The sequence below is a fragment of the Simochromis diagramma genome, unplaced genomic scaffold, assembly GCF_900408965.1.
Source record: "Simochromis diagramma unplaced genomic scaffold, fSimDia1.1 OVJJ01000402.1, whole genome shotgun sequence".
NCBI classification, from domain to species: domain Eukaryota; kingdom Metazoa; phylum Chordata; class Actinopteri; order Cichliformes; family Cichlidae; genus Simochromis; species Simochromis diagramma.
Window position 1 is genome coordinate 2,881,578 of NW_024386972.1, and position 14,528 is coordinate 2,896,105.

The window sequence follows — 14,528 nt, forward strand, 5'->3', positions numbered from 1 at the left end:
CAGCATATCCCACTGTAATTTTAGAAGCATGTCAAAAATAGTTCTTGCATCATTTTTGCTTATCATAAGTATATTTCTGTGACATTTCAGTGAGTAGTGCAAATAAAAAAAATATATTGTCAATATCTGTAATGTGGGAGGTAAACAAGTATACCTCCATGTTTTTATAAAGAGCTCTTACCCTTGAAAATGTCGGCAGCAACAAGGCGCACTTTAGTGAGGAAACACTCTTTTCTAACTTAAGCAACAACTCCCGCTAAGAATGCATTATTGAAGAGGCCAAAGTTTAAAACGACACTGTGAATGTGGTTATTTGGGGCTTGAAAAAACCCCATCAGATCCTGCGATCCCTCACCACAGCTCTGCCATCAGTCAATGGATACCAAACAAAACTTGTTCTAGCTCATTTGTGCTGCCTGACTGATTGCAAGTCCTTGTGGAGGATTTGTTAAAACTATATGAGGGGCATGGTGAGCTGTTTTTCTCGTTTCTTCCTGTTTAGCTTTATTTTTTCTTTGGCATCCATTCTTTTTTCTGGCCAGTGATGCTCGTGTTGCTCGAGAGATATACAGCAGTAAATACAGAATATTGTAAATGGTATAATTACTCCTGCATGAGCGTAGTTCCTTGTGTTTTTGTGATGCCAGCCAGTATTCAAAATTGCACTGCTGCAATTTTTCTGTTATGATAATCAGCAATTTTTTTTTTTCCAAACAAAAGATTTTTTTTTTTTTATCCAATACGGAATTCGATACAAGTGGTAATCTGCTTCCTTTGTAGCCTGTAAAATCTGGTCCATGCCGGCTCAAACCAGCACAATCTCTTGTGGCCAAGCCTTCTGCTGTGACTGAAATCGAAACTATTCCGTATAGTGTTCGTGTGTGAAAAATGTGTGCGCATTTGTTGCTTTGTGTGTGGCGTCTGTGTGTGCTGACAGTGTGTGTGTGTGTGTGTGTGTGCGCGCGTGTTGCATGCAGAGGAAACAGAAAGGGAAAAAAAATGTGCAATGGTAGCCTACCACATTATTAAAAAAATGAGTGATAGTGCCAATTCAGTCTCTGTCCGCATACAGATAACGAATAAATGCCGAACTCTATTAAATCGTCCTTTAGCCATTATCGCAGGGCCAACACGCCATTTTCAGAACTTATGACGGTTCCCTATTTACTTAGCTATAAATCCTTGCCATGTAACCAACAGATTTGTGACTGGTAATGATCTGCTCAGCCAGGGCTATATGAAATGATCCTGACCTCTTTCAGATCGTCAGGAATTAAATTGACCGACTTGCCCCAGCCCCCACCATCTTTTCCCCTCTCCTATCACCGCCGTCTCGTTAGATAAAAAAAAACCCTGAAGTTGCGAGTACTCCACTCACAGCAAGACCAAGACAAGTATTATCTCCACAAGTTTTTAAATGAAAATAAGGCAAATACGGCACCTGGAAGAAAAAGGATAAATGTACATCATCTATTTACTTTGCTTTTGCCCCCGAGATGAACTCTTTCTTCGGCTTTGTATGGGTGTGTGCGTGTGCGCGCGTTTGTAGGTGTGTGCTTGGGTGTATGTGACAGTTTTAGATTAGTTTTGAATTTTTAAAGTTGAACAGACATTATCACCATTCATTAAAGAGTTTTTTAAATAAAAAATTTAACATTCTAAGTCCCAGAAGTCTATTCAACAAATACATTTTGTGAATATACAATGAAAGAAGAGTAATAAATCATATATTTTGGCTCATTTTTTTAAGGGCATCATGTTTGACCTAAATTCCCCAAGTTAAAAATGTCTTCCTCTTAATTTAAAATTAATAAATAATCTAAATTTTATTTTATATATGTGGATTTGTGATTTTTAATATATATATATGATTATGTTATTATTAAATAGGATCGAAAAATAATGGCTGGATTTGTTCATGTATGTAAATGTCACGCTTTGCTACTGTTATTTGTACATGCATGGATTAAAGCCACATATTTTATCTTAACTTGGAAATACAATTATATTAAATAATATAAAAGCAAGAATATTTTTATTAATTAAAATACAACATCAGCTTTAAAAATCCTATAATGTAAATTTATAGTACTCTGCCACAATATTAATCCTAAACTTTTTCTTTATTATTTTCCTCTCAGATTTATACATTTCAGATTTACAAATATTCGTTTTAAATATTTCAGATACATTTTTAATGAAGGGGAAATAAGATTTGAAATGAAATGGGATCTGGATTTTCAGCTTTTCCTTGACAAGATTTTGATAGGACCCATCAGAGTCTCAAATGTGGCATTTCTGACAGCAAATCTCCTTCTAACTTCTGCATAAAATGTCGGAGCCACTTTTGTGTCTCGCTAATTTGCCAAGAATATGCATATCAATTACACATCTTGGCTCGTGATACATATGTTTCTAAGATGCGCGGTTCATGGGTCATCATTGAAATGGTAATAGGGAAATGTTCAAAAAAACGAGAAAAAAAAAAAAACAGACAACTTTATTTAGCTTTGCCTGGGTGTGAATCATCTAAATATACTCGCATAGCGCTGTGAAACACACATATGTATTCATCTTTCTTCTTTTTAGTATGTGGAAAGCATTTATTTGCGTGTGTGTGTGTGTGTGTGTGTGTGTGTGTGTGTGTGTGTGTGTGTGTGTGTGTGTGTGTGTGTGTGTGTGTGTGTGCGCGCGTTAAGACACAGTAACCTCTGCAAGAAGACAGCTGACTCTAAAGGCAATATATAATTAGTCAAAAGACATTTTGTCATAGTTGAGAGTGGCTGAGTACAGCTGTGAGCAGTGCTGCTGATGTATTACTGTTTGACTGGAAGCAATTTATTTAAAATTAAGTTTAAAGAGTGTGGTATATTTTTAGCAAATTAAAACTGCAATGTCTTCTTAATACAAACCCCCCTCAAAACTGGTGTAAAAAAATCTTTTGTAAATATTGCTGACGTTAAAGGAAAATTGCTCATGTGCTCATGTTGTTTACATCCCCAGATTCAACAGGCTGGACTGATAGCACATAAAAAAAAACAAAAAAACAAACCCAAACAATTGTGAATACACTGATAGCTAACAGATAAAATGATTAAAAGGGCCATTAAAAAAATAAGATTTCTGTTTGAAGCTTGACATGATATACCAGATCAAATTATTTAGTGACTAAATAACTTTTGAGTACTTTTTCAATTTCTTTCAGTCATCAGTAAGGGAACACATCGTTCACCACTGGAGTTCACAAAAAGACAAGAGAGTAAGATTTAGCGGCTGTGTGTTCATTTTTGTGTGGGTGTGTATGTCTTTGTGTGCGTCTTGATCATGAGGATCTATTATGATCCTAAGTCCGTACCCGGCTGGAGAACAGCTGTGGGACGGTTGGAGCAGGGAGGCTGGGGTTTTGGATTGAAATCTGTGTTTAAGTGTGTATTTGTGTTTAGGTGCACTGCTTGTGTTTGTGTGCGTGTGTGTGTTGGTCACAATCTGGCTGTGTCCAGACACCGGTCCCATGCCCCGAGCCCGCTCACTGCTAGCCCAGCTTTGCATTAAACAGTGTTACTTCCGCATGGCTTAGTGACAATGGTGTGGTTTCAGCTCTCGATGGCTGCTACGATGGGGCCCACCTCCCCACCCTGGGGGCCAGTCAGCCACCCACACTGGTCTCATTTGGGCCCCTGATTAACACCTTACCTGGCTCTCCGAAGAACTGGCGTCATCCCCCAGGAGCTCGTTGCGCACCTCATCACTGTAGGCAATGCGTGACCTTTTCTGCAGGAGGAGGAGGAGGAGGATGAGGAAGAAGAAGGACAAAAAGAAGAAGGAAGAAAAAGAGGAGAGCAAAAAGAGAAAACAAGTGGGGAAATATGGCTTAGTACTGTTGTTGATGCAAAAACACAACAGGCATTCCTTAAGCACGAGAGCCCCCTAATGGAACTCGGTGACAAACCGAATCAAACATGGAGGGTGTGTATATGTGTGTGTTTGCCCTTACAGCACATGTACCAGCAACAAAGCAGTGTTCAGGGTTTGTGCCTATGCCTCCTTCCAAGGTGATCGACTTTACCTCATGCACTTATGCCACAGCGGTGGTGGCAAAGAGCCCCAACCACACACACATATACACCTTGCCCACTTAAACAAATACAAGTTGAGGGATAAAAAAAAAGCCCATCCTGTGTGCAGGGAGAGGCTGAGGAACCAGGGACAGGGTAGAGGGCCAGGGAGATGTATTATGAGGAAGTATCACTTGTCAGCGCTAAATCTTTTCTAGGGGCTGTCACTGCTGTCATCCCAGTGCAGTGGCAGGCTCTGTGATAACACCAATGCTGTGACTCAGACAGGGAATAATTCATCACCCATTGGCGGCCCATCGGATTTGGGGTTGCCTCTCTCTCCCTCACACACACGCACACACACACACAAACTCTCTCTCACGCTCTCTCTTTCTCTGTCTCTAGATAGGCTAGAATAAGAGGGAATCCATGTCCCCCCCACCCAAGAAAAAAAAAACACCCAAAAAGACAAACACTCAGACACACACATTTCATACACACTTCAGAGTGTGCCACCTCCGATTGTGGAAGAGTGGGCTGCCGTTGTACTGCTTGTTTACAGACGCCCGACCCATGGAAAAACAGCCTCTTGGCATGCCCTCTAAACTAAATACACACCAGCAGCAGACACAGAAAGTGTTTACTAAGCCTCCTTCGCTTTCTGTCACCGCCTTGACAGGGTTTCTAGGTGGGCTGCAGGAGGTGGGCAAAATCAAAGACAAACACCAGCAGAGGAATGAAAATATCACTTTTCCTCAGCACAAATTCTTTCAATTTTTCTATATTTATATTGTAATTGACTAAGTAAATAAAACAAAAGTCGGGGAATAAGCAAAGGAACACCAATTACCTGGTGGGGACATTTTTCCCCCCCTCAAAAGGCGCTATCCTTTCCTCCTCTCTTTCTTAACAGTAAAAGTTTGAAGAAGCTATAGCACTAAGCACTTTAATGGTGCCTACCATGACAAAAAGCACAAACCAAACTTGAAAATGCCAATTCGAACGTCAGGAGTGATGACATCAAGCTGCTTGATTGAAATAGCTTTGGAACCAATCAAAACTGAGCCAGTTGATTTTATTTATTTGTCTCTCCTCATAATCTGGAGCACTGAGTGGAAACTCCTCACTGATGTGATTTGTTATTATCGTGATGGTGAGGGCCACAGTTCTCTGGAGTAATTACTGACTAGACAGACAATCCAGACCACAAAACCCATAAAGAGCGCACCCAAACAATAGCCAACCACGGGGACCTAACCTAACCACTAAATGCCTACTGAAGAAAAAGACTGGCAGCACAGTCTGAAATAACACCGACACACACCGGTATAAAGGAGCACTCTGTCAAAAGATGCTGTTAAAGTTGGTTTTTGAATATTATTTAACTTTTACCTTAATTGCTCTAATGCTGAATGAACTGGAACAGCCAGTTCAAGATAAACTGGTGAAACATGCGGTATGTAAATGGTCATGAGAGCATAAGCATAATTAATGAGATCGTTGCTGATTTATTTTCTGTCATCTGAAGCTTGTCATCCTTTATTTAAATGCCTTATTCATATGTTTATGTATTTGAAACATAATTTAAACCACATTTTGTCGCCGTTAAAAACAAAAAAACCCAAAAACATCCATTCCAGCATTGTAAAGCATTGTAAACCTTCTACACCAGGGTAACTGAATGGTCACTGTGTTGCAGTTAGTGCAAGTGTAAGCACAAGAAAAAGGAATTCCAGATTTGTTAAAATCAGAAAGACAATAAAGACAATATAACGACAGCATGTACACTTGTACACCAGGCACACGCGCACTTTTTTTTTTGCCAGGAAAAACACCCACATATTCCATTTAAGTCGAGTTTCATCTTAAAGAGCTTCAGTGCAACTTAGGGGGAAAGACGACTTCACCAGTAATTGAGACGAGGAAGCCTGGGAGAAGCATTGATTTGAATGTTGAGGCTTACGTCGCCTTCAAACCATATGCAGGGCTTTTTTGGTATTTCTAAATAGCTGTTTGTTACGGATGAATGTATGAAGGGTTTCTGCAATGAGAACAGAGTAGATAACAAAGAAAGTATAAAGAATGGAAAATGTCATTGAAATGAAAGTGTTGCCGCTACTTTCCCTGTACCTACAGTACACACTCCAGCTTTTGGATTCCCCCTCTGGAAAACAACAGATTCCTAAGTGACTACTGCCTTCCCATTTGATGTAAAATATAAGCAGGTGCAATACTGACTGCTTAATACAGTAACAGATTTTGATTATGAGTTTGGGTGTTTAGTGACAACAGGCACAGTCTCGAGGTCAGAAAGGAGATATCTGGTCTATTGTAAAAACCTTATTTTCCATTAATAATAATAAAAAAAAGCTCTAAAACTAACTCAATCTATTTACAGTACGTGGAGACAGAGCTCCGCATCTTAAGACGAAACCAACTAATCAGGCTTTGTAATCTAAAAAAGAATACGTGCTTTCAGAAGATACCTTATTGCTCAGAAAAGGGGGGAAAAAAAGAGCTTTTTTTAAATCCTTTTGAAAGGTCTGTCTTTTGTCACTTTTTTTTTTTATCTTGGGTGAGAATTTGCTTCTATTCCCGGAAGCACACAAGAAAAGTACAAAAGGTACATCTTAACTTTATGCAAAGTGGCCTGCCTTTAAAAACTCCACGCATCCCGTCAAATGCGGCGATGGAGGTGCTGGTGTCCTGTCAAAAACACACGTTTTACCTCTGTTGACATGGATAGCAGAAAAAGAAAAAAAAAAAGTATTCTTCTTTACTCATCAAAACATAATTACATATGCACGCATAACAATTCATATCAGATATGCTAATCAGTTCAGCATAATCCTCTGAGCAGCAAATGATATTAATTCAATTATAACCAATACATGGATATCTTATTTGTGTACAATTCCTTTATAGTCTATGAGCATGCAATGGTATACTTTTGTTAAATAAACATGACGACTCTTAATTGCTCATAAACCACTCACAGAAAAACACGTTATTAATTGTAAAAAAAAAATAATAAAAAAAAATAAAATAATAATAATAATAATAATAATAATAATAATAATAATAATACCTTTCAAAATAAATTCAAATCAGTCTCCAATTAAGGTCTCTGTAATATTAAACAAAACTTTCTCAGAAAAATTCAAATGAAACAAACTGAGATCCATATACACATTTCAATGCCCTCCAACTCTCCTCCTTGCATTTTGCCTGGTGCAACGAGTGACACAAGGACAAGTCGAATAATTGTGGCGCCTAGAAAGCAGAAAAAAAAAAAAAATGTAAACAGTTCATTAGATGGGAAATAAAAGGCGTAAAAATACCCAGGGGCAGAGTGTAATGAGGGGCCCTGAAGTTCCTCTGCAGACGCTTTTTCCCTCTACTTTCCCAAGCTTTTCCTTTTCACCCTGCACACACGGCTGGTGGCATAGCATGAAGAGTAATTAACCACATTCAATTTATAGTACTAGGTTCCATTACAAGGTTTTTCACCAGCAGGAGAGCAACTGGGCAAGTTAGACTTAATAACTCTCATGTCTAACGCCATGTGATTGCCTCAAACTGACATTCAGTCCTTTCATTTTCCTCTCCCGGTTGCTCTAGGGATGCACAAAATGTGAAAATCCAAATAAAATTAAGGTGAGTATAAAATGATCTAAAATGAACATCCTGTAAAAATAAATAAATAAGTAAAAAAAATATTTCTAAAGTAAGCACAGAAGTGACAATGAAGTGGAGCAGTAAAATGTGTGTTCACAAAAATGTGTGCTAAACTCAAAGGTTATCTATTTCACTTCCTCTCCTCCCCTGCTGTGATATTTTCCCAGGTGATGTGTGGACCAGCGCCAGCAGGCCCCACTCTGGTTCCCCCCACAAGTGGGGGCAGAGGTGGGCTGATGCGGCATGGCGTTAAAAGGAAGCAGAGACCTTTAAGCAGGCACAAGTATCACAACAGCATCTTAAATAATGCATCTCTGCTCAGCAGGGGTTTAACACACACACACACACACACGCACACACACACACACACACAGACATGCACATGCACAGCCAAGCACAAAGCGAAACATACACACACACAAATTGTTGTCTAGCATCTTCTACTCTCCTTTAACACAAACAAACTGGGAGAGGTTGTTCAATTAAGTGCTCCTTTTTAATACATCTGATATATTATCAGACAAAGGGAAGCAGCTACAGTTGGGACTGTCGCAGGAGGGTGTCATTTGCGCCTTTGTTTTATTGCGGTCTTTGGTGCCATCGAATCCTTTACTTCTGTCTGTTGTGCGCTTGTGTGAGTGCAGAAGGATACATGGGGGCTACTGTATGTAAGATGGAGGCTTCTGTGAGCTTTTGCATCCCCGGTAAACCTCCTTTAGAGAACGTACGCGTGCAACATATGTGAACGGTAGCCCGGTGTGTGTTCTCTCCCCTGATAGAAGTGCAGCAGTGGTAGAGAAGCCGGAGCCTTAGATAACAGCATGGGGCCTCTCATTAGCTCACAGGTTGGTGCTTTGGTGGCTTCGACGCACACTGCATTGTGTTCCACCTCCATGAAATACCTCAAGGAGTCTCAGAGAAACAATTGTCAAAAAAAACACAAATAGAGGTGAATGATCAACAACGGCAAGGCAATAAATGAGCCAGCGACATATCTGAGCAGGTGTGAGGTGAGGAGACTTATTTTAGGCAGACAGAGTGGATCAGCTTCAAAAAGATCACGTCCCTTAATAAAAACCTGACACTGTCTGACACAACTGTGATAAAACTTCTCTTTATTAGTTTGCTTTTTTTAAATCTATCAATCAATTAGCCCACAAGCAAACAATGTTTTATCATTTGCCAGTAGTGGTTTACACCACTCTGATACCATGCTATTTCATTCTTGCACCTGTGTGAATGGAAGGGGGGTTCCCTGTCAAAGTCATTTCTATTGCTAAGTACTGCTGAGATCAGTCAATAAGCCTAACGACTGTAACCACAAAGTGATAGGCCAGGAGACAGCAAGAGAAGGCGGTGGAAGGAGGGGTGTTGAAAGTGAACTCCAAACAAAAGAGCAAATTCAAGAAGGGCTTTGATTGAAGAAACGCCATATAGTTTTTGAAGGCCGAGGGATCATCTCTCAGTGGTTATTTCTTTAAGGCACGAGGGCCCGATTAAACCCAATATTAAAATATGAAGGTGCTTCTAATGAAAAATCAAAGGCCCCATTTCCCCTCCCACACTACCAGTCTTTCCGTGTCTCTTTCACTCCTTCGCTCTTGTTCCATTAGTTTCTTCCTTCCATAGCCCGTGGTTGTGTAGGAGGGGACAGAAAGAAAGATGGAAAGAAAGTATGAAAAGACAAAAAAGAAGACAGCAAAGAAAATGAGGAAAGAGGGAGGGTTATAGAGATGAGGGACCTAGGTGCTGGTGGTGCAAAACAGAGACAGACAGCATTGGTTGGAGGAGTAAATCAATAGAGCAGAGCCGTCGGGGAGGCGGGCAGCCAGGGCAAGGATAGAGGAGAGGAGAGGGGAACCAGCGCAGGGGCCCGGGCTCCGATCACAACGCTGGCTTCTGGCGTGCAGTGGGGAATAAAGAGAGCCTCCCCAGGTCAGCACCAGAGAAAAAGGTGAGATTAGAGGAAAGTGGAGGAGGTATTTTCACAGAGTGAAGGTGGGAGGGGTTGGAGAGGTGAGTGCTGGAGGATGACGAGGAGGGAGAGTCTATCTATCTATGTGTGTGTGTGTGTGTGTTTTGTTTTGGGGGGGGGGGGGGTGGAAATGTGCATACAGGATACCTGGCAAGCCAGGGACCAACCGGCCCATTAGCCTGTGGGCACCTACATATGGTTCACTGAACCCTCTGCTGAGAAGAGCTCCTCTCCTATCAGTCTTCCCATCTTTTTTAAAGATACCTTCACTTTTAACCCTTTCTCTGCTTTGGAAAGAGGCTCACTCCTGACCTCGATTTATGATTCATTTTTGTTTGATGTCTATTCTTGGAGTGTTATCTAAAATTGAAAAATGTAATAAAAAAAAAAAAAAAGAGGAAAAAAAAACCTAGACACAAAGGGAGAGAAGTTGGGCCTGGTGAGCATGTGCGCGTCCCTCGGTGGACACGTACACAGAAGACTATCTCCTTCAGTGCTTTGCCTTTTCTTGTAATGTGACCATTGTTGGCGTTGAATAGCTGGATCATTAGCATAAGAATACAGCAGCACACATAGAGACTTAGCCAGATCATTATCTCTATATATTTATGTATACTTTGTTATTTCACTAGCCAGAACACATTCAAATGCTGATGAGGCCAGTAAGGCCCCCTTCCAAAGCCCTTCCAACATGTGCCCTCCTGAACTTCCCAATACACTTACGAGTTTCCTGGGAGTGTGCAGGTTCTGTGCTGGAATTCACAACAACGGTGCAGAAATTTTTTAAAAAGCAGTCAACTGATTGGTACAGACAAGACTTTCTTGCACCTCGTAAGCCAATTTAAAGGAAATTGTCTTATATTCAACATTAACACAAAGAAAAATGATGCTTTATTTATTTTTTAAACAAAAAAGTGCTAGAATATCCACAAAATAACATTAATTTAATGAGCTATTTGATTGTTTGCAAATGTCTTTTGTGAAATGAATAATTTCAGAATAAAAATACCAAGACAAAAACATACAAAAAAAGAAGAAGAAAAAAAGCTTAACGGAGAACAAACAAGTGCTCTATGGTGATGAGGGGAACAAAACTAAAGAGTTTAGTCTCACTGCAGGAGTAAGCTGATGCTCTAATGCTGGCCAACCTCTGGGATAATTGAAAAAAAAAAAAAAAACCTTAATTCATCTTCCACAATGTAATTCTGATCAAGGCCACAGCCAGATTCCACTGCAGGCTTCAAAAACACCCGAGAAAAGGCAAAATTGTTGGTCGCTGAGAGCAAAAACGGTTTCCCTTTCTTTCTGGCACACTCCCTCATTAGAAACACTTAGGATGAGAGGAAGAAACCAAGTTAATTGTGTGTGTGCATGTGTGTGCATGTTTCTGTGAAGGGGCTGTGAGCAAGGGTTAAAACATGTGTAAACATAGAAGTTTTACTCTAAAGAAACACCACTAAAGATGAAATATACAGAGTTTTCCCTCCATTTACTCCTTTCCCCAGCCTTGGCGTCTCTGAGCCTTACTTATTAAAAGCAAATGCCACTGCCTAAAATACAGAGGAAAAACACAGACCCAATGATTCATAATATATTTCATAAATACTTCATGAATCCCTTCACCATACTTAAGCCAGTCTGGCAAAAAAAGAAAACATTGTCACCTATTCTAGTACCCGCTTGTCAGCACATCACTGGGGAGTGGGTGTCACATGTCACTTCTGGTTTACACTACTGCGTGGGACAGGCTCGGTGCACGAGAACCGGGGGTAGGACAGAAAGAAGAACAGAAAGGAAAAGAAAAGTGAAGGGGAGGTGGAAAGGGGAGTAAAGAGGAGGGTGGAGGAGGAGCGTGGGGGTGCTATCATATCATCACCCCATGTCTTTATATTTTCCCCCTATTATCTTTGGCCCCCACTCACTCCAGTCACTCAATCACACAAGCCCTGAGGACAGTGAGGGGACCTGGGAGGGCCTTCGCTTCTTGGCAGACTCAGCCAGACAAGCGTCTGAAAGCTATACTGATCGCTGTCAGTGAGTGTGAAAGTACGGTGACTTTGGAGGGGCCAGGAGAGATAAGCGAGAAAGGAAACGATCGCGTGGAAGGATAACGGCCGAATTTGCACACTGCCAAACAAATCCTGTGCTCCAGGCATAATGCAGATACCCCATCCATACAGAAGAGAGTTCACATGAAGAGGCACAGAAGAAGCAGGGGATGATGTGTTTACAAATTACGGCCTATCTGTGTGATATTTGAGAGTCAAACCCTACGACAAATCATTTTGTCAAAGAGCACACACCTCGTTAGCAAGTAAATTTTGCTGTTGTGCCAATTTTATCCTAAACATCAGGCTTACTGGAAATTACACAGCATAATTTCAGTCTGGTTTCTTTGAGCAATGCTAAAGAAATTACTCATATAACTTAAAAATCAACTTTACATTCGCAACCACCGAGAACACCCTATTAATTAATTAATCCTGAACTGGTGTCAACGCCTATATTTTGCCCAAAAGGACATTTCTAACTTGAGACGCAGACCCATCAACATTCAACGATACTTCCATTTAGACTTAACCGGCTGTTAAATTACATTTATCAATTATCCCCTTCTTTTAATGCTTCCAACACAATTTACACAAGTAAAACATACATGTTTTTTAAATTAAAAAAACAAACAAAAACTAAGCAGAATTAACAAAGTATTGCCAAAGTATTGTCTCCCGTTTTTCTATAAAAACCGAACACGGCACTTTTGGACAGCACAACTTTTTGTCCTTCTTGTGACACTGTCCTTCAACCCAGATTTGACCTACCATTGCCATTACGCCATCAAACATGTAAAAAAGTAAATAAATAAATAAAATGGTTTCAACATGAGTGACAAAAGGCTAATCCACAAATGAATCCCATCTTGGTGTCCATAAAGGGGACATGGTAAAGCCTGCAATACCACAAATCCGCAAAGGGCTTGTGCAAGACGTACTGCTCGCAACGATTTCCGAATGAAAGCCAGAATTCATAAGTAGAAGAAGAAGATCTATTTGCTTACATCCTAAATCTGCACTCAGCGCAGAGGAAATATAGGGAGAGAGGGAAAAAAATCCCTGTCAATTCAGGGAACTCTTTTATGACTGGTGATGAGTGATTAGACTTTGGTGTTGTTGATGGGTTGTTAAGCAATAAACCATGAAAAGAGTCAATCTGCATTTACTCCTCTGTGTTTAATATGAACAAGTAAGCCAAGGCAACCTAATGCGATTTATAGTGTCTAACATCCAACTAATGTTGGTCTGTCATGTTGTTGCTTGCAGAAGTCACTTTAATGAGGACAAGGGGCAAAAAAAAAGAAGCCTTCAAGCGGGATTACAACAATGCTAATATATAATCGCTAGTTGTATGTTTAGCTTGGAATGTACAGTCGCCCAAAAAAAAAATCTCACTTCAAAACTTAAATCTCAACATAATTATGATCAAGTTGTGCAAAAAAAATTGCATTTAAGATGCCAGAGCTCTTTAAAACAAATAACTTTTTCATTAAATGACTTTGCAAACTCTTCATTCTTTGCTAAGGTTAGTAACTGTGCCAAAAGTAATGAGTTTATGACCACTCTTGTTAAAGCTGGATAGTCTCTACAATCTTCAAGTGTCCATGATCATTTATTTAGTTTTTTAAGATAATGAAAAACATGAAAATGACCCTCATATTCAAGTGTTTGACTCCGTTCCATCACTCAAAATTCACATTTCAAACACTGAACTCCAACTTAGTGCAGAAGCCAATCACACAAAGACAAAACCCTGAAAATTAAAATATAAATCCAGAAATATGTTAATTCATTGCCACTGATGAATAGTTTGTGGTTGACCATCAGATTAAGAGGACACAAAAAGTTTTAAGTTTAGGGCCAGAAAAAAAAAGTCTTATGGAAAACTTCAGATAACACTCTCAAACATGTTTTTGAGCCGCGTGTAGGAATGTCAGTAGTCATTCATTAGTAACTCAGTTTTGATCGAATTTGAGCATTAAATTATCTGTTATATCTGTGCATCCACACTTTAATTAAATCATTTCTACATCAAAAAAAGCTTAGAAGGTGCTGTACTCCAATTCATTAAAACCATTTTCAGTCATTGCCTCAACTGAAAACTACATGTCAAGTCTCAAGATATCATTATAAGGTCAGTGAAACCACTTATGAAATTGATATATGGAGTGAAAATATTCAATACCATTAGCTTTTTCATTCCATTCACCTCAGTGCACCTAGCAGATAAACTGTTGAATTTCTCAAGGCTGACCAACTCTTTTCCAAATGCATTAATTATCTCCCTTGGCAGACACTGGGAGGCATTCCACCGAAAATACTTTTATTAAAGAAAAAGGCAATCCACACATCCTATTTGACCATGACTGAAGCTCCAAACAATACCCCAACAGATAACTGGAAATTAGTAAGGGATAGTTGAGTTCCTGTGACAGTTGGCCTCATGATTTAACATCAGGGTCCATGTCGGAATAAATGAAGCTGGGAATGAAAAGACAAATCATCACCTCAATCTTACTGAATGGGCTCCTTCTGAATTTAAGTACTGCACTTCAGGCAAATTAAATTTTGACTGGATCGCATTTTTTCAAATCTTGCAATAACTAATAATTTGTACTATGCCTACATATTTTCCGACCTCATAAGACCGGGTGACGATATGAGTTTCAAAAGAAATACTGGCATGTAGATAACATGTTAGTGGGTCCTTGATGGAACATTGTGTGGCGTATTATGACAAACCAAAAATAGTTTTCTATTCAAAATTCA

At 39.7% G+C, this 14,528-nt stretch overlaps 1 protein-coding gene across 4 annotated transcripts in view; it reads right to left on the minus strand.

Moving 5' to 3' along the window:
• Nucleotides 1-14,528, minus strand: part of vti1a (vesicle transport through interaction with t-SNAREs 1A) — a 116,099-nt gene that overhangs the window by 87,522 nt on the left and 14,049 nt on the right. For all 4 annotated transcript variants that reach the window (XM_040039440.1, XM_040039439.1, XM_040039442.1 and 1 more), the window contains exon 4: nucleotides 3,694-3,771. In XM_040039440.1, the coding sequence (XP_039895374.1) occupies nucleotides 3,694-3,771 (78 nt within the window). The remainder of the gene's footprint in view (nucleotides 1-3,693; nucleotides 3,772-14,528) is intronic.